A 21,521-nucleotide genomic window follows, 5' to 3' on the forward strand; every position below is an offset into this window, starting at 1 on the left:
GTCGGCGAAACGTCTTAAGGTGAATCATCCGGTCACGACATCATCATTGCTCGCTATGGGCACACCAGTATCACACCTGCCACAAGCAGGTGCATGTCAATGTTCCCTCTAATTTTTCATGTAAAACATGCTGTAAAACACGAAAAACATAAGTGGACAGAGCTACTGCCACTGGCTGCCGCTTAAACGGCGCCATCATGAAGAAAGGGGTAAAAAAAAAAAAAAAAAAAAAAAAAAAAAAAAAAAAAATCCGTTTTTTTTTTTTTTTTTTTTTACTGCGCGCCATAGGATTGCTGCTGCGCAGAGAAGACGAGAGTAGTGCGCAATTGCGCACGCGCGCAGCTTAGAGGGAACAGTGGTCTGAACTCTTTGAAGACGCCATCATAACACCTGTACGGCTTATCCTGGTTGTTAAGCATTGGAATAAAATTTTGTGCAATATGCATCACCAAATGTTGGAATAATGAGCCATCTGCACGCGTGAGGTCCCTTCCTCGGAGATGCCGAGAACGATGCCATCTGCGAAGCCTCTACCAGCTGTTTTCTTTCTTATTACGTGTTTATTAAAAGCTGAACTTGTCCTCTTCAGGAGGAAGGGGAGGGTGCAATGTAGGGCCCTCAATCGCCACTGAAAATAAAAAAAAACAGAAAACAAAACACACACATGCTACATAAAACAGTTTGGGCAGAACAGAGGGAGCGCTAATTAAATAGTGCGTCTTTCTCTTCACAGGCTAGCAACAAATTAAGAGAACAAACATGAGATGAAGTAGGCTGCAAAGCAACAAACATAAAAGCTTTTCAAGTGAATCTAAACTAGCCTGACAGCAAATAAATAAATAAGCCATGGCCCAAAGCCCCAGCTTCACTTTACCCTCTGGGGCAGGATTTGAAAATAAGAACCTTAAAAAAAAAATCCCATGGCGACTATTTTACTCGTCCTTCTCCTCGCATTGTTTTCAATTTTCAAAACCTATTAGCAAGAGATCGATCGACCGCAATTGAGCATTTATGCACAGCAGGCAACCTGCATCCCTCCCGTCAGGATCCAGCCCCGTCTGGCGTAATGGAGGCTGACACAAGTGCAGACCACCCTCTGCAGCTGTCAACAGATTTCAGGAACTCAAAGGAAGACGCGTCAAGCGAACGTCCCGAACCGAGTGATGGACACCGGGAAGAAGCGCTGGAAACGTCCATCAGCATCCGGCTGATGATCCGGCCTTGTGCTCCAAGCAGACAGATCAGGTCGGAATAGACGCTGACAAACCCAACATGGGCGCACTGTCCGGACACACGGAATGCAATACGGAGCGACAACTGACAGGCTGCTGTCATAACAGCATCCGGACGCTTGCCACATTCCTCGCATTTGAATCCCACGTACGATGAGTGCCTGTGTTTGACCCTGGGTCGGGCAACAAGGTTGTATTGGGTTTGGAATGGGGTTGAAATCTGTTACGTCTTTGGTGACGTCGAGCGTGGAAGGTCGAGTAGGATCCAAATGCAGAGAAGGAGTCAAGGACTTGGAAGGAGTGTTCTAATTCCTTAAGGGCAGGAATCTTTGGAAAATAACTAGGACTTAGAAATCAAATCACAAAATCAAACGAGGAAAATGGAACATGAAGCATCGTATAGCAACGGGGCATGAAGCAAAACAAAACAGACGATCCGACCAAGGACTAACCAACACACGGAGTTTAAATAGACAGACAAGGGTTGATTGCAAAGCACACGCAGTTGTTTACAAGAAGAAGGGAAGCCCGGAGGGACACAAGAGCCGAAAAGCAAACAAACCAAACAAAACCCCAACTAACCCTAACAGAAATCTGTCTAGATTAGTATGAGGAAAGTCAGGAAAACACCGGCAGAGGATGAAAACTCTGCTGAGATTGTCAAGATTGTGTGGTTCAGCGATTGGTCCGCAGCGGTGAATACGTCTCTGGAATTTGGCCCTCATTTTTGGGATATTTGATAACAGTGTTTCCTGTCATACAGAAAGTTGTCAACAAGCATCAGGAATTTTTTTTATTCCTCTTCAAATACGACGGTGGATACTTCTACATTGTTGGTGAAAATGTTCTTTGCTCAGTTCAATGTTCAATAAAAGCAAACAAAAGGCATTGCAATTTTGCTTCTGTACAAACAATTACCTGTCATGGATTTGCAACCTTATTGGATCCAGTGGAATGTTTGAAATAAATCATTAAAGGCGCTGACAGAGCATTTATCTTCACTTGTAGTTTAATGCGCTCTGCACAAAACTGGGTGTGTGCAGATGTGTGTGTGTGTGTGTTTGTGTGTGTGTGTGTGTGTGTGTGTGTTCATCTCTGTGCATTGCGTGTGTCGATCCTCCCGTGGAGCCATGTTCTCAAAGCTCTTCATTCTGAAATCAAGCATGAATAATTAAGCGTTTTCACAAGGCTGCTTTAACGATACATTACACGAGAGGAAATAGGTCAAGCAGCAGTGTGAGTGCGATCGCTGGCGTGTTTTTAAAAAAAAATGTATTTAATTTTATTATTATTGTCTTCAGTCTATAGCCAGCGTTACCTCTTTACAAATGGTGACACCTTCGTTCAATTAAAAGCAGATGAGATACACTATAGGGTTACAACTGGGACATTCTGACCCAACTTTGACATTTTTCCCCGTTTTTGCGCCAAAATCTGTCATTGTACAGTGTAACCATTAAAGTTAAGTACACACTACAAACTGATAATTGACAAACTTACCTAATTTGATCAACGTCAGGAAGGCTTCATCATCAGAAATCTGTCCAAGACTGTCTTTTGCATTTAGGAGCATGTGTGTGTGTTGAGCGATGTATGCTCTCTGATCTGTTGGGAATTTAGTTGGGGTTAACAGGGGGTCATTTTAAATCTAATCTCCATTATGTCCTCTATTCTCTGTTGATTCCTACACAGTGACCATAATGATGCGCCAATCGTGCTTGAAAGATGCTGAGAAAGAGAAATGGGCACAACTGCCTAAAGTTACGTGGGCAATGTCTGCACCATCTTATGGAAAAAAAACACCTGAGGCTGTAATTATCGGCATAAAATATTTAAAAAATACACTGTAGATATACGCACCATCATTTCTTCGTGTGCGGTCGATTGGTCGCCGGTCTTTTGGTCGCCGTCTTTTGGTCGCCGGTCTTTTGGTCGCGGTCTTTTGGTCGCCCGGACCGCGACAACGCGCGACCAAAAGACCGGCGACCAAAAGAACGACGACCAAAAGACCGGCGACAAAACAAGGTAAAACAACACAGTCGACGCATCAATAAAAGCCCACAATGGCCATGAGCAGTTTCACTGAGCCGACGTGTGAGTGTATTGGATTGGATTGGATTGGATAACTTTATCCATCCCGTATTCGGGAAATTTCATTGTGACAGTAGCATAGGGTGATTAGACAGAACAACAAAGCAAAAGCACAAAGTACAAAGCTGTAAAACACGAAAAACAAATAAGAGTGGACAGAGCTACTGCCACTGGCTTCCGCGAAGAGTTTGTATGTACATGCGTTGTCCCTTTAAGAAGCTACGTCAGTCAGGGTCTTAACAAGTTCTCCAACAAAAAACAATAAAGGTCCGGGAAATTTGGAGCTTTTCTTTAGCCTAATAATTACTAGGGCATTAAGTATGACTAAATAGTAATTCGCAGTTTGTATTTAGGGAATTTGAGCAACGATTTAAATGATAATTATCACTTATCTTCCGGGCGACCAAAAGACTGGCGACCAAAAGACCGACAACCAAAAGACCGGCGACCAATCGACCGTGTACCCATTTCTTAACGTAATCTACAGAGAAAGAAAATGATCAGGTTGTGAGTGGTATTGAGGATAAAAAGGCTGTAATAATTTAAGTCATCTGTTCCATTGAGCCCTGAGGACAAACCGCCACGTGTAGCACAAAGCTGCTTTTACTGCTTTCAACCGCAAACAGTAGCGACACTCACGTCAATTCGATCCAGCTCTTCGCCTGCGCGCAAATGTGATGCGCCCTTTTTGTAGAAATGTGCTCAACTCTGACCCCTTTGCTCTTTAAATGCCTTGCGGAAAAGAAACTACAAGCAGAGAGGTGTCATGAGTGTTGTTTACATAATCCCATGTTGTGGCTGATGTAAGGCTGGCATTGTTTCATTTTCAAGTGCTTGTCAATCAGGTGCCATGTTTTGCTATATGCTTTTGAATTTGCAAGATCAGGTTTTTTTTCTCGGAAAAGCACACAAGTGAAAGTCAAGCAGACCATAGTTCCTCTTTGAACGGAATCAAACTCAATTTAAATAAATAATTTAAATAAACAGCCTGTGGTTTGCCTTGATGTCATCTTCAAATAATAGCACAGAATTCTGATTGAAGTACTTTTTTTTTACTCTTTTATAAACTAACCTGATTAAGATCCCTTTAACCACTTCATTTTTATGCCCACATAAAATTGATACTATTGTACTCATCAAGTCGTCGAAGCATTTTATACGTATATGTTAAGTTGTTAACACTACCTTTTTTGTTTACATAATTAAAATATTTCATTAGATCCGAACAAGCGACATATGCGAAAGGTCAAGTATTCTTGCACAATTTACACATTTTTTTTGATGAAATCAGGGGATTGCCAAGATTTTTGTCATGCAACACTACTTATTTTGTATATATAATAAAATTATTTCAGTAGATCCGAACAAGCAACAAATGCCAAATATCAAGAATTTTAGTACAATTTACACGGTTTTGCTGAAATTAACGAGTTTTGAGGTGCTACCCTTGTGATACAGCACTTATCTAAGACTATGATACCGGCGACGAATTGTCCGTCGACGAATTGTCCGTCGATGAAATGTCCGGCGACGAAATGCCCGTCGACGAAATGTCTGTTCGAACGAACTGTCCGGGGACGAAACGTCCGTTCGACGAAACGTCTGTTCGACGAACTGTCCGGCGACGAAACATCCGTTCGACGAAACGTCCGATGATAAAGTGTCCGTCAACGAAATGTCCGGGTGCCCAATGACACAATGATGGGAAGGGATTTTCTCACCATGACAACTACGCATGGCTCTAGAGTGGCTGCCCTCAGTGACCCAAATATAAAAAAGCAATGGCGGATCATTTGCGAGCAGCCACAAAGGCAACAAAAGCAGGGACTACGTTTCAGAACTTCCTGACCGAGGGGAAAGGGCTAAGAATAAATTGACGCAAATTAAATCCCAAAAGAATACAACCCCAACAAACCTGTTTACTTTTTGTCGGTGAATCCAAAGACTGTAGTTATCTGTTTTGACCACATACCTCCAAAAAAGACGTTAATCTGCCGTCGACATCTGCATTGCTCCAAACACTGGATCTCAAAGAAGTTCTTGAGATGTGGGCACCAGCAGTAAATGCTCCAAGTGATAAGGTCCATGTCTGTGTTGGGGTGAGGGTGTCGGTTGCATAAACATAAGGTGCTTCCAACTGTCAGACAGGTACGACTCAGACCTGATCTGAGGCGTGATTGATCGCTTGAGTTCAGGTGGAGTTCAGGGGAGGTCTCCGGTATCGGCTTCAGCGTGAGTGAGTGACAGACACAAAATAGGCTGATGGAATATTATCAGGAAGCCATTTGTAACTTGGGCCGAGCCTGGATCTCTGAGGGGTGTTGTCTCTCTGGTATCAAGTCATCCATCACCTTGGCTTCAAGTTAGATGAAGTCATGAACGGCTTTTGAGGAAAGACAGACACTTCCCAAATGTTCCTGGACAAGATATTTAAACTGCCAATTTGTCCTAGGTATACAGAAACAAGACTCCATTGATTCTATTTCAGATTTTAAAAAAATGCTCCAGTTGTATCTTACTCTCTAAAGGACATTTTCCCAGAAGTTTATTATTATTATTTTTTAATTATTATTTTGCCTTGAATAGCTTAATTGTTCTTGATGGGCTGCCAATATTTGCACTTTGGCTGTTCATGCATTACACATCATGCCACCAAACAAGTGCAAGTGTAATCAGTTAATTAAAGTCAGGTGTTACTTATTTTAGAAGACACCTGATTGGTTAAAATATCGGCACTGGATCGGTTGGAACAAAGACCAGGACCCACTGAGGCCCTCGGCGGAATCGGTTTGACACATGTGACTTACACAAAATCGAAAAAAATCCACTCAAATACAGATGTGATCAAAACCTTAAGATTAGTTTAAACATTTTTTTCATCTTCATGAAGTTTTAAGTAGAGCTACAATATGCAAAAGCAAGAAGGGGGTGGGGCAAAAAGTTTTAAATCAGGGATTAGATTCAGCACAGTATGTCAGGTAGATATTTCAACTATAAAAATGTGCCCCCAAAAAAGGCTTCAAAACAATTTGACACCAGTAACTACAATATAGGAGTCTCTGTTCCTTTAATAAACTGCTGCTCATCTATTCCCACAAATGTCTCCTTGCCATCATCGTCGTCGTCGTCGACGTCGTCAGGTCCGGCCCGGTGGAAGGAGGGAGAGAAGAGAGGGAGAGAGAGGGAGAGAAAAGACAGAGAGAGGGAGAGAGGGAGGGTGGGAGGCTGGGATTGGAGGGAGGAGTTTTCAATGTTCAGTTTCTCGCGTGGATGTCTCCGCGCTGACATCGCCTCTCTTCTCTGCGCGTCCCCCCGGCACCCAGCAGTCCGCGAAAAAAAAAACATATATATATTTATATATATAAAAACAAGAAAAATTGTATTCCCCGTCCACCTCCATGCCATCTTCTCCAAAGAGTCCACGGAGGGAGAACCGGACTCGCACACACGCGGGGGACAGCGATCAGATGGACAAGAAGAGGAGATCGCCCCGTCCCGCTTAGAAGACGGAAGAATCCCCGATTTGATTTCTTTTTTTTTTAATTTTAATTTTTTATTGATAGCTTTTTTTTTTCTTTGAATCTAGTATATATCGCGTCTCATCGCGAACTGGATTCTGCTTGAGAGCCACGAGCGACATCCGGAAAGAAATATCCAAACAAATCCAAAACACAACAACGAAGAAAAAAAAAGAAAAGAGAAAGCACGCACTCCGCGCGCGTGTGCACTCTCTATGCGCGCGCACGAGCGCGGGCCCGCATTGTGGTTGCACCTGGGCACGCGCGTGAACAGACACCCGGCGGAGGCGGAACCACCACCGGCGGAGGTACCGGCACCGGCGGAGGGACCGGCACCGGCACCATGCCACGCAGGAAGCAGCAGGCTCCTCGACGGGCTGCGGGTAAGAAATCTCTTCTTCTTTTTTCTTCATTAGGGACATTGTTAGGCTTGTTTTGCCTTTGTTACCATGGTCACCGCCTCACCTCCGCTCATGCACTCCCCCCTCCATCACGCCTTTTCTCCCTCCCTGCAAACTTTTTGCACTTGTTTTCATACAAAATGTATCTTGCAGGCGTTCTTATTCTGCTGTAATAACTTTTGAAAAAGTCATCTACGGTGTTTGTAAGGTTTTTGGGGGGTTTGTAAGGGGAATCATAATCATTTATAAGGGCAGTTATCGGCAGAGGTTGACAGGTATACACATGAGCTGGAGTTTGGTGGGGTGCACCCTGGACTGGTCACCAGCCAATAGCTAATTATAATGACTCATGCAATGATACTACCTTTAAATGTGAATATTGCTACATTGATCTTTTTTACATGTTCATTGTTGGTGGGTGTAAACAGTCTGGGGTATACCCCGCCTCCTGCAGCTGGAATCGATTCCATCACCCCCGTAACCCTTGTGAAGATAAACGATGAATCATTGTTGTAGCTTCGGGAGAACATGAAAATAAAATGTAGCTAATAAAACGCACTGTATGTGTATACAGACTTATAGGGTATTTGTTAAATCAAAGTAAAAAGAACTCAATTTGTTTATTTCACTCACCAGCTCCTTCTAAGCAAAAAAAAAATCCCAATTTGGATCATCATCAAGTTGTAAACCTCCAATGATCCACACTTTCCGCCTCAAAGTGAATTAGTAGCAAATAATTTGCAAGTCCCTCATGGCTGCACGATGAGCTGCTGTATCCTGCTTGTGTGAACTCTCGGTGAACTCTTCGTCATCTTCCGGACAGAAATACATTTTGCTGGGCTGTAATCTGGATCTGTTACAATTTTGCATTTTTGCCTTTAGGGATTCCGAGCTTGCTTTACAATAGGTGTCATAATCAGCGGCCTCCGCCCCCATCCCTTTCAACCTTTAGGCCGTCAGAGAATGCCCTGTCTGTTTTTTCTTCTTCTTCTATTTCTTTTTCTTGCGTGTTAGGCTGCGTGAAGTTATCAGTCTTTATTATGGCTGCGGATGCTGTGAGCAGATGGCGATTATTTTCTCCGCCAATAATAGCGCAGCATTTCTACGTGAGGAAGATAGTGAGTTTTCCACAAACACACACACACACACAAATGGGGGCTCGCGCGTACACAAAAGCACCTGCTGAGAGATGTACAAAAATATTTACCCACATATTAATTTGTAATTGTCGTTTCTCTCATTCCTCCAATAAATTCTAACATGTTCTTGAAAATAAATTTGTGTTCAGACCACTGAGCACACACTTCAATCTCCATAATTTGTTCCCCAGTTAAGCATGATTGTTTATACCGTCATTGGCCATTCATGCATGTCAATCATAAAAGAAGCAGTATTGATTGGTGGCGTGTCCATCATTACCGCATGTGTTATGACAACCATCATATAGACAAGTGGCATTGTCATTGCACCTGTAAGTTTAGAGAACTCGTTTTAGTAGGATATACCCATTCTATATTTATCATTACTATATATAAATATATATTTGTCTATAGTATGTGTGTGTTCTAAAAATCTCATCAGTCTCCCAGTGGCTTAGTGACTTAGTAAAAAAAACAGTAACTACACAACATATTTTTATTGTTACAGCGATTTAGACATAAAAAATGTATTAAAACAACCCCATTTTAACAATTGGAATTTCATATGTTTTTTATTGAACTTCCCCTGAAAAGCTTTTGGTTTTTTTCCCATTGTTGTTTCTTTTAGTGTCAAAAGAGTCTATTGGGACTCGTATTCAATTTTGTGATGTGAAAAAGAACACGTTATTTTACTATTTGTGTTTGTGGGTATCGTTAAAGTCAAATTCTTTATTTCCCTCCAGCATACACACACACACACACACACACACACACACACACACACACACACACACACACACACACACACACACCACTCGATTTCTTTGACTTTCTATTTTTTGATTTTCAAAATCTAGTCACCCTGCTCCTTTAGGCACAGTATTTTTCCCACATTTCATCCTTTACAAAAAAAAAAAATGCTCTTGCTTTTATTATTGGGAAGGGGGTTGGGCAAACTTTTTCGACGGTGCCTAAGTGATCCTTTTACATGCTCCCTAAATGTGTCGGGCCTGTGCAAGCGTACAAATAAGCCCTCCAGAAGAGTTTCTTCATTGTTGAGGTAATTGTCTCCTGGCTGACAGGCACATTCATCAGTGGCTTAATGGTCAATCAAAAGTTGGCAGGCAGAGTGTTTTCATTCTTTCCTATCCACTACATTAGGAATACTTCATCAAAATGTCGGCCCGCTAATGGCTGTGAAGAGTTCATGACTGACTGATCCCTTGTCTGCTAGCCCCCCGCCTCCCCTTTCCCAACCCCCTCTGCTTGAAAATTAACAGCTTTGTGCTTGTGAGATGTGGGCCCACAGATAAACAAATTGTGCATTAATATTTCATCTTCAAGACCTGCGCCGGTGCCGCAGAATATTCTCGGCCCCGGTTGTCATTTTTCTTATTTTTCCGTGCCCCTCCTCCTTGAGTATTCTTGAAGGCTCTTTGCAGCTGTAACTCATTTCACTTGATGACTTTACTGAGGTTACGGAGAGTGACGACAAATTGATTACCTGGCAGAGCAAGAATAGAGCGAGCGGAGACGGCGGCTGACAGTCATGTTATAATAATATGTTTAATGATGTGTGCAGAGGGAACAAGGAGAAAGTAGGATGGAAATAAGCACAGGCAAGATGCAAAGGAATATATTTTTAAGTGTGTTCATTGTCGATGCGGGGGCTCTTAAAGACGCTCTGTCCCTCTTTTTGGAGTTCTTTTTTTTCCACTAGTCAAGATTCTCCTCTAGGAATTGTAGCATTTATTAATAGGTGCCTATGGAAATGTCAGATCATAGATAACCCCACTGGACATTACATTAAGCTCACCTGCTTACTATACTGATATCTAATATGAAAGCACTATATAGAAATAATCCAAATACTACAATAGAACCCCAAAAGGCCTAACAATTCTGAATTCATTTTCCATCCCTGCAGACAATGTATTAGAATAGGTTCATATGCCGTAGATTCATGCATGATTTGCTTAGTAATTCCGTCTGCGGACCTTCACGAGTCGTTATCAAATCGGCACGTGTCGCATCAAATAATCAATGTATAGGGCACGCTTCTACTACTGGATATACATGTAGAGTATGCATATATCAGATTTTCTGTCTGTCAATCTATTCGGGCTTCGGGGGGGAGGTGGAGGACGGGTTATTTTATAATAAAAAATCAGAACAGCTTTCAGATACTGATGCATAGAAAACACAGATCGAATTAATTCATCTTCCATGCAGTTTAGACTCACAGAGGTCGTGGGGGTGCTGGATCTTTTCCCAGCTAACCAACCCTGGGTAGTAAATAGGCAGGGTTTACCCCGAATTAGTAGCTAGCCAGTCACAGAGCCCAAGGAGAAAAACAACCATTCACGCACTCAGTGTCATTTTTTCTCATTTAATAAAATGAGAAAAAATCACACTCGACTGCACCCTCTCCAAAAAAACAAAAACATATATACACAACATTGGTATGAGACCTGCAGGGATCAAATCCATAGAAAATTAGCTGCTTATGGTATAGTCTGAAAATGACCATAACCTAAAACATTTTGGGAATTTGTTTTAAAAATGTAAAAAAAAGGCTGATAGAATGTGCAAATCTGGGCAACTTTGAACATTAAAAATGAACTCAAAGCATTTTGGGAAATAGCGCCTAAAGCATTACTATGAGACGTTATCAGTCACGTTGTCCGTTTACGCAGTTTAAAGGTGCCGTAATAGCGCAAGGTTCACGTTTGAGTGAAAGGAGCCATATGTTACTGTGCAACCCGTGGGAGGATCCCTTTCGCTGTTGTTGTTTTTAATTTTTACAATAGCGCTGTGCCTGTAACCCAATTTGCTGTTAACAAGATGAATTGGGGAGTAGACAAAGGCATTAAATGTTGCAGCGCCAGCTCGTGACTGACAGCAGCTTGTGGGAATGGCCTTGCAGAAATTCCTCCTAAGTGGTTACTTCAGAAAACATCCCAGCATCACGACAGATGTTGTTGATCTACTCAAGTTGGGAAAAGGTTTGAAACGGAAAAACAAGGCATGTTTATTTCTTTTCTTTAAACTGGGAAATATTTTTTTGTCTAAATGGATCATTTGTATACACAACTACTAAAACGTTATAATTTCGAGCACTTAAATATCGGGCTCTATTCTAGATGCTTTCCTTGACAACCTGACTTTTCAACTCAGTAAGACATGGAAGTGAAATTACCATATTTTTTGGACGATAAGTCGCACCAGCCAAACAATGCACAAGGAAGTGGAAAAAAAATAAATCACATTTTTGGGAGGGCAATTTTTTATTTGATCAGAAACCAAGAACAAACGGACGTCAAAATAACAATTGTGAAATGGAGAACAACAGGGTAAATAGGCACCTGTTAGCATAACAGTTTTCCAGATTTCAATAGCCTCAAAACACGGAAAATACATATATAAGTCGCACTTGAGTTCCAGTTGCAGGTTCAGCCAAATGATGAAAAAAGTGAGACTAGTATTCCAGTAATACGCTAAATTAGATTTTAAATTCGAAAAGTATTCAGCCCGCAAAATTAATGGCTTCTAACTTTGGCCTAGTTCCCAAAGTTTGGAGGAAAGCAATTAATGCGTTATCCAGCCAATAAACAAACAGCAATGCGTGTGACCTATATTTACTGATCTAAAATAAATTGCGCTACATTTTGTTATCCTTCCGTTGGAGTACCAAGCATAGCGTTGTGATACCTAAAATCTGATGACGTCTCGTGTGTTGATTCGAGAGCATAAAATGCTTACTCTTAGAATAGGAGCGACCATCGCAAAAAACAAAAACAAAAAAAACTTTGTTTTATAAGCAAAAATGCCATTTCGATTTATTTTGACGATAATACGAGCAAAACTTTAGCGTGTGTTGGGGGAAGACTAAAGTTTGGCTCCAGGTCTAGGAAGTTGCATAGTGATGCAATCATTAGCGAGCATTAAATCTTTTTCTCCGCGACGAGGTTGCGTCAACAAATGTTTTGATCAAATGCAGTCTCCTGAGCGCCGCACACTTCGCTGCAGCGTTCGCAGTTTTCGGCTCTCCACCCGTAGAGATTTCCCGTAATGAACTTCCTCTTCATCAGCGACTTTTTACTGTAAAAACACGTGGAGAAATTTGAAGTCAGGTGAGATGGTGGCAGGTGCCGCTAGCAGTGGGGACTCGGACGTTTCGTCGAAAGACGTTTGGTCCCCGGACGTTTGGTCCCCGGACGTTTGGTCCCCGGACGTTTGGTCGACCGGACGTTTGGTAGAACGGACTCTCTCTCTCATGATTATAATTTTGAGAGCAAGAGATTGCCTGGTTGCTCGCTTTCAACAGTAAACTGTCTCTCTCTCTCATAATTTGACAGCGAGCGAACCCGGCGACCAAACGTCCGGTCGACGGCCCGTCCGTTCTACCAAACGTCTGGTAGACCAAACGTTCAGGGACCAAACGTCCAGGGAACAAACGTCTTTCGACAAAACGTCTGGTCACGCTAGCAGTGTGCTCTAGCTGTTGCTACTTTGCGTGCACACGTGGATAATGGAGTTGTTTTCTACATGATGAGAAGCGAGAGTCCTTTGCGTGACTGGATGTTTCCATTATGTGCGAGTGGACAGGTAGATTGCGGACATACTAAATGCACACGGACACAAATGCTTATATCGTGTGAATAATGGACATAATTTTTTTCGACAGTATATAAATACTAGTTATGTACATTATGTCAACAGATATTTACTGAATCATATACATTGAATCTGTATGTGAGAGTATGTAAATGGATAAATACCTCTCAGGCTTTATTTATATTCGTGGAAAAACTATATTTACATTATGAGTGTGCAACTTATGGACTTACATACTATCTATATTCAGGTGTGTATGTGAACAGATGTTGACATTAATCTGTATGTAAATTGACAGAAAAAATGTTTATGTTGTATTGTAAACGGACAGACAGATGTTTGTATGTGTGGATGGGTGGATGTTTACATGATCTGGATCTGAATGGATGGACAGATGTTCTCATTTTCTGTATAAATGTATGTAAAGGTCGCATTTAGTGTGTATGAAATGGATAAACAGAATTTAAAAAAAATAGATTTACAGATTTTTACATTGTGTTTATATGAATTGCGGGATTTCACTCGGTCTGTAGTTTTGTAAAATATGTTAACATTCCTTTGGTGAGTGGTGAGTAATTTTTGCAGTAGTAAAAAAAATCAGAACACCTTTTCTCATGACCTTTTGACCCCTGCACTCATTGAGAGACCTGGAAGTTCAAAATTGTAACTTTAAGCAGTATATCATTGCTGTTTATTAGCTTTGAAAAACCACATAATGCTAGTTACTCAATGTAAGCATTTGGTATTATTATCATCTTATGTCACCAAATGTGGTTTCTCGCACTGTAAAGGAATATCTGTACAGAAAATGTACGTACAGGTATTTGTACATATGGATTGATCAGCTGAAAAATCAGGAAAACTCTCCAAGACATAAGAAAATGTCCATCTGTCCCCGTGCCGGCATTAGCGTTCATTTACCTCGCCATCCCTCTTGAGGCGTGCGCTAGTTTCCGGGCAAATGACACCATTTGATTCATGTATTGTATATACCATGCACAAACTAGACAATTTCTTTTAGCGGTGTCTATTTTTCACTTATTTCTCATTAGGTCTGAAAACAAGTTTGTGAGTTCAATGCAGAAAAAACTATAAACCAACCAAAAAAATAAAACGAGAATGATACAATGGCAAAGGGGACCCTGCTATCGATTACAAAGTGCTGGTGGGGTTGTGTGTTTTATGTTTCTTGCTCTGAAACGAACACTTCCTCGTGTGCCTTGTATTACTTTTACGACGCACATTCTTCCAGAGCTTTCGTCTTGTAATTTATACTTTGTGTCGCACGTCATCTCCGTCTTTTTCAAGCAGAGATTTAGACCTTCCTCTTGTACTTGTTGACCTACATGTGTTCTATCGGGAGGTGGGAAGTTGGGGGAGGGGCTTGTTGGCCATATGGAGGCAAATTACAAATGAATTATGTTCTGCTTTTATCTCGCAGCACTTTGAAAATCAAAAATAGTCCAGTTTCACCATTCTATTGGATTTTGACCATTTTGCGTCGACATCGCTGAGAAATTGAAACATTCGTTCTCAGTTAGTGTCATTAACACAGATTGATTTATTAATATCAAAACCTGAATTATTATTATAATTCCTATTGATTAGTCATTCTTGGATTCCTCCCAGACGCAAGCTGCATGTCCATTATCACATCCCAGAAGTGCAGTCTGATGCCGTCCACTGCCAATGCATCTGCAATAAGATCCAAAATGCAAACCGACAGCTGATTCTGACTGCAAGCAACTTCTCAATTCTCCAACGATTCACTAAATCTTCCAAATAAATCAACCTATTTTTATCTTGAAAATGCCTAGATAAATTTGTCTTTGAGTCACAGAGTACTTTTTTCAAGTGCTGAATCAAATTTAGCTCAAGAGCAAATAGACCGACCGCTGTTTGCCAAGATAGCCAAATGACTATTAAAAATGGGTATGGAATTAACAAAAGGGAATGTTTATTTTATACGTATAGGCCTAAAATGGGGATTCCCAGTGAATAGTTTTTGTGATAATTTCCGATTTCTTGTTGAAGTTTTTGTATGCTTGCCGATTTTTTGATAATGAAGTACCAGGTGATCTACCACGTCCTTTTTGAACATTTTCACCGAGTGAAATCTTTTTATTATTTATGTTTTATTATCCCCGAATTTCTCTATTTGACTTTCTATTTATTTTTCTACTCCAGATCCCATTTTGTTGTAAATGAAAATCATTTAGAAACAGCCTTCCCATGGGTCAGATAATTACTATATTTTTTTTATTAAATATCCTACATGGAAATACATGCTCTAAATAATAGCAGTAAAAAACATCCATCTTAAGGTATCTTATCTGCTTCTTATCAAACTCTTAATGAGTTGTAATTCTGATGAATTATGCAAATTAACCTTTGACTGCTCATGATGGCAGGAGAGATGACAACATTAGTGCTAATTCTAATAGAGCTTGGTAGTACGTAATTGCAAAGAAAAATCAGCGTTACAATACGTGTACGTGTACGACACCATACTTGATTCTTCGTGAGTAGAAAAAACAAATTCGTTACTTGACTGGGTGTTAAGAATTGACAACATATTTTGATATTATAAACTATATGACAAAGCAAGAAATACTGTTTAAGTCAACTTGAAATATGGTGCTTATTGTAAAATGTGCTTTCAATTTTCAGTGTTCGTTCTGAGTTTAATGACTGGCAGTGTCCTCTAGTGAAATTTTCAAAAAATATGAATTATTGTTCAGCAGGCATCTCATCAACATTATGCTCATGTCTATTTAACTATTACTGTTATTATTAAGTCAGTCCCTACCAAATATGAAATCTACACAATTGGATTGGATAACTTTAATTCATCCCGTATTCGGGAAATTTCATTGCATTCAATGCTATTTATGACGCTCGGGAAGTCATACATTGTAATATTGTGGAGTAAAAGTCATTAAATTATGAGATTAAAAATGTTACATGACTTATTTTTACATCAAGTGAACCAATTGTTTGGGTTCAGACATTAAAAAATTCAATTTTGGAATAGTATTTAGGGTTTATTTGATATTTGGCGATGGGAACGAGTTTATATTGTTAATATAAGTGATATAGTTAAATGAGACGGTTTTCAGCTGGAGGGGAGCTTTTGAGAATTGTTTTCATATTTTGGGAAACACTGGCCGAAAGCATCTCCCTTGTCTTAAAACAGGGGTGTCAGACTCGGGTTGGTTCGCGGGCCGCTTTAACGTCAACTCGATTTCACATAGGCCGGACCATTTTAGATATAATATTTAGATATTTTTTTTATATAAATGAATTAAAAGAACTGGATTAATAGCCCTGAATATTCAGTTTTTTAATAGATCTAAAACAATGTTTATTTTAGCTTTTTTTAAAATATATTTTTAGATTTTACCAAATGATTTTTGAACTAAAAACACAGAAAAAATGATTTAAAAATTTCAATTATTGATTTAAAAGGGGTAAAATCAGGAAATTTAATATACATCCATACTCTTCATTTTAATTTGATCCTAAAACATAAAGTCGACACTCATCATTTACTGTCCCGGGCCACACAAAATGATGCGGCGGGCCAGATTTGGCCCCCAGGCCGCCACTTTGACACATATGTCTTAAAACATTGGCTTCAGGCTCTTAAGGATGCTTTGCCCAAAGCCCCTTGGTAACGGCGAGCATGTGATCAGACGACGTGTTGCCAGACACGTTCCCGCGGCACTGTATGAAGTGCTGAACTTTGCACCTTTGGTAACTTCGTTTACCGCCAGCTTGATGGCGCCCCGACAGCTTTATGTGCCCCGTGTTTTATGAGTCGTCATGTGGGGCAATTACGCACCATCTAATTTGATGAATCAAGTCAATGCTCAGCTGCCATCGTTGACCTTGCTGGACCGCTATATTCCATCTCCCAGCGCAGGTCAAACCGAGGTCTTGTGCATCACTGATGAGATTTGGTAACTAGCCCTTGTTGGCGTCTTTTGGATGCACTTGGTCGTGCCGCTAAATATTTCAACTTTTTATCTTTTGTGTGCGGTCATAAAACAAGCTGATATATTAAGTGAACAGTGTAATGTAATAATAATACGCAGAGTCGCAAGAGCGGAAGCAAAAACAAAAGCACAAGAAAGGAATTTAGCGACATGTCTTTTGGCCGTATTTAGCCTCCCTAAAATAACATTCATTTGTCGAAAGAAAAACACAACAATCCAAAGAGGGTAGATACTGAAAATAAAAAATTTAAAACCAATAGCATACATTCTAATAATAGCTTTTCATACCTTAACGAAGACGCATCATCTTGCTAAGTCTAAAGGTGTCGATTTGTGCATTTTAAACCAGTTGATCTATGTGTGTGTATTCCCAGTCACCTGTAATTCCATGGATAGTCGCAATTATATTCCGTGACCGGACGTTTCGTCGAAAGACGTTTGGTCCCCGGACGTTTGGTCCCCGGACGTTTGGTCGACCGGACGTTTGGTCGACCGGACGTTTGGTAGAACGGACGTTTGGTAGAACGGACGTTTGGTAGAACGTCCGTTTGGTAGAACGGACGTTTGGTAGAACGGACGTTTGGTAGAACGGACTTTTGGTCGCCGGGTTCGCTCGCTGTCAAATTATGACAGAGAGTTTACTGTTGATATTTTGATATTAGATATTTAGATATTAAACTCACTCTCTCTCATGATTATAATTTTGAGAGCTGGTTTCAACAGTCTCAGATCAAACGTCTTTCGACAAATGTCCGAGTACCATTATATTCTGCATAGCTTCTTTTAAGAAGCTCGCTGTGAATGTGTTTGTCTGAATGACAGACCCAGATGCCAACAAGAAAGTAAGAACAGAAGCTTTGAAAAACAGATTAAATCAAGTCTAAAATGGACTTTATTGACTGACGGCCCAAGTTTAATCAAATCATCGTTAGCTGTCTACCGAGTTACAGAGACAACTCTAAATTTAATGCCCACTGTGGGTAAGAATGACAGTATTTCATAGCAAAAGACACAATTTTAGCTGTACTTCTCCATCTTAAGCAGAAGGCAATTAACGTATTTCTAGTTCAAACAGTGTGGATCTTCATTGCAAAATACTCATTTTGTCGTGTATTGCTTTTTGCCTACTTGATGGAAAGCACAACTTGAAAACATTTAACTTGACACAGTACAGTACTTATTTGCATTTAGTCTTTTTAACCTAACTAGAACTGAAGTCTTTAATTCCTCTTTATTTGTAAATGCTCATTTCCATCATTCCATTACTCATTCAGTTGTTTCTATAAAATCAAACAAAACCAAACAATAACTTTGAGCCCTAAATATGCAATCCATCTGCTAAGAACTGGCCTTCTGCGGCAGATTCCTGGCACATTGTGTTTGTAGTATGCACATTTTTCTTATTGTTTTGCCATCTTTTCAGCCTTTCAGAGAGATCGTATGTCGAGCTTTTCATAACTCGAGCGGACGTTTCCCATTGAAATGAATTGAAAACAAATTAATTGGTTCCAACCCTCTGAAAAAACACCAAAAACAGGATATTGGATTGGAAAAAATAGTTTATTTCTTCTAATTCGCCATCTATTAACAAAGTAACACATAAATAATGGTTTAATAGTAATAAAATGTGTTTAATAGAAGTAAAATTAGACGCATTTCGCGGAGGGTAGAGACAGCGACATACCCGGAGGCGGGGGGTATTCGGGGTGGAGCAACACACTCGTAACCGAACAAACAAATTTAAATGAACTTGGATTAATATATACAGACACACTCAAACATACGTTTAATGTAACTTTACACAAAACTGAATTCTAATTTTGTTTTAATTTTTTTTACCTTCGTTCTGGCCGGGTTAGCTGTTTGCCACGCCTTCACCCTCACGTTCGCTATTGATGGGCTGTTTGCTGTTGTATTCCCTTCAAAATATTCCGAAAATGATGCACACAAATGTCCTCACAATAGGATAACGCACGACCACTTGCCAACGAGAAGTAGTCTTGAATGAGCGATCGCGGGAGCTAACAGGCTAAGGAAGGAATAACAGCCTACCCACGTATTGATTGTGGGTAATGAAGGTTTATTCTGAGAAAGGGTGCCATTGCCTTGTCGGTGTTGTGTGCACGAGTATATTTCATTACCCAGAAAGCCCTCTTTTTGCCCACGCATGCGCGTTGTGCGTTTCCTGGTCAATGCGTAGGAGAAACTAGTCTGAATAAATCGTTCAGTCCTCGTAGATATCTGTTATACACGAAAGAGATGCGGCAAAAAAAGACAGTGCGCTACAATGATAAGCAGCCTCTCATGTCATGGCCACCTGGCTTGGTCGCATCTCGAAATTTTGATCGTATCTTGGGCGAATTATTCGATTGAAATTTTCATCGTACCTCGAGCATGTCGTAGGTAGAGCTGATCGCAGGTCGAGGTAAAACTGTACCTGTTTTGTTGTGATGCCTCAGGTTAAGGCTAACTCTTAAGTGATCATTTTAGTTTTTAACATTACATAGTAACCATCGACTTAAACCCTCTACTTACCATCTAATTGTATCCAGTTATTTTTCAATTTCAAAGAGTAGGGAGAGTGCTGTAGTTGTTGTTTTTCTCTTCACAAACATTCAAATGAAGCCGTTATTTCAAGCCAAAATGACGACATATTGTCGCATTAAGATCATTGTGCCTGAAGGTCTTTTGTGTTTGGAGGTCGTCCGCTTGTGTCTTCTCAACGTGCTGAGCGAGTCAGTTGAAACGACTTAATTGATACTCATTAAACAGCGGTGACAGCTTCAGTGTCCGTGATGGATGTGGAATAATTGTGTTGTGCTCACAACTTGATTAAGAGAAGCAACAACAGCGGCTGACGAGTCTGTCGGGCCGCCGCGCCCGCGGGACGTCCTGAAATATCGTCAAGCTTAGGGAGTCGTATCATTTATTGGAGTCAATTGGAATTTCTAAGGGTTGCATCTGATGTTGAAAAATGCATGAATTTAAGGTTAATTTATGTTTTTTTTTTAATAATTATAGGTTAGCCATGATTATAATACATTACAGTAGTGTTAGTTGTTAATTAGTTATTAAAAACCCTGAATTGGCCATATTTGCGAATGTGAGCATGAATTATTTTGTTAAGACCTTCCCTGCAAGTCTAGCTATCATGATTGTTGAACTTTTATTCATTTCATATATGATATTTTTGCATACCATAACGTTGTTTAATCTCAGCCAGATGACAAATGTGCTCCTCGTGTGATTTGAGTTTGATAATACAAGCATTTGGAATTGACTGTCGCACTAATAACTCCATGAAAAATGGTGCCATTTAGAAGAGAAAATGAATGCGGAGGAAACTCATTATTATTATTATTTTTTATTGTGCTTGCTTTAGATTGGCAGTATTCCATGAATCTGCTCTGGTTTGGTAAAATGCATCAAATCTTTCCCTGATACTTTTTTTGCAAGCTCAGTTGGTATCAGGGGGGAAAAAAAGCAAGTTTGTCACTTTGACATTCTAAGACACTTACAGCTGATTAAAGCCACACCCCTCGTAGACATTAATGCAAGTAGGATTTACAACTTTATCCCCACATGATTAATATTAGACAGGGAGGTCTTTGTACGGGAAGCGGCTCGCATGTCTGGCGTAGAGCAACGGCCGCTGGTGGGAACCGTGCTGACACGTCACGCGCACGCTTCCCGTGGGTGCGGCAGCTGATGTCATTGCCGCTATTCGCTACGTTGAGCAATTGAGCAAAGGCAGAGGCCTTTTCCAGATCTTAGGAAGCTTTGACGCGGCTTTTTTTTCTATTTTTACCTTGATTTTTTCCCCCAAATCTCACCTCTAGAATTAATATATCACCAAGTGAAAAAGCAGATCTCTGACAAACCTATCCAAGGTTGTTTTGTAATCATGCGGTAGATACTAGTACACAGACAGTGTTTGTAAATCTATTTATGTTTTCATTAGGCTTGATGGAAAACAAAGGTACAAAATAGTCTTGTCATTTTGACTTTGTATTGTATTGGTAAAATTAAATAAATGATTGCATTTTGATGCAAATTCATATATAATTTGAATAATCAAAATGCAGTATTTTCTTTTATGTGTTTTACTCTAAAACCACTTCCCCATTAAAGTGAACGCAGCCCCGTTTAAAAACCTACTAGTTATGAACTTGTTAAAACTACAGTGGTACCTCGACCTACGAGCAGCTCTACCTACGAGATGCTCGAGAGACGATGAAAAAGTTGATTAAATAATTCGCCCTAGATACGAGAAAAATTTCGAGATGCGAGAAAGCCAGATGGCCATGACATGAGAGGCTGTTTATCATTGTAGCGCACTGTCTTTTTTTGCCGCATCTCTTTCGTGTATAACAGATATCTACGAGCGCTGAACGAGTTTCTCCTACGCATGGACCAGAAAACGCACAACGCGCATGCGCGGGCAAAATGAGGGCTTTCTGGGTAATGAAGTATACTCGTGCACACAACATCGATAGCCAAGGGAACCCTTTCTCAGAATAAAACT

The 21,521-nt window shown here is 40.4% G+C and overlaps 1 protein-coding gene across 1 annotated transcript in view; it reads left to right on the plus strand.

The window, feature by feature from the left end:
• Positions 1-6,603: 6,603 nt before the first annotated feature.
• tshz2 (teashirt zinc finger homeobox 2) overlaps positions 6,604-21,521 on the plus strand; it is a 51,427-nt gene continuing 36,509 nt past the window's right edge. The window contains exon 1 of the mRNA XM_077612161.1: positions 6,604-7,224. Within this exon, the coding sequence (XP_077468287.1) occupies positions 7,185-7,224 (40 nt within the window). The 5' untranslated portion in view covers positions 6,604-7,184. The remainder of the gene's footprint in view (positions 7,225-21,521) is intronic.

Source organism: Stigmatopora argus, chromosome 1, assembly GCF_051989625.1.
Source record: "Stigmatopora argus isolate UIUO_Sarg chromosome 1, RoL_Sarg_1.0, whole genome shotgun sequence".
In the NCBI taxonomy this organism is placed as follows: domain Eukaryota; kingdom Metazoa; phylum Chordata; class Actinopteri; order Syngnathiformes; family Syngnathidae; genus Stigmatopora; species Stigmatopora argus.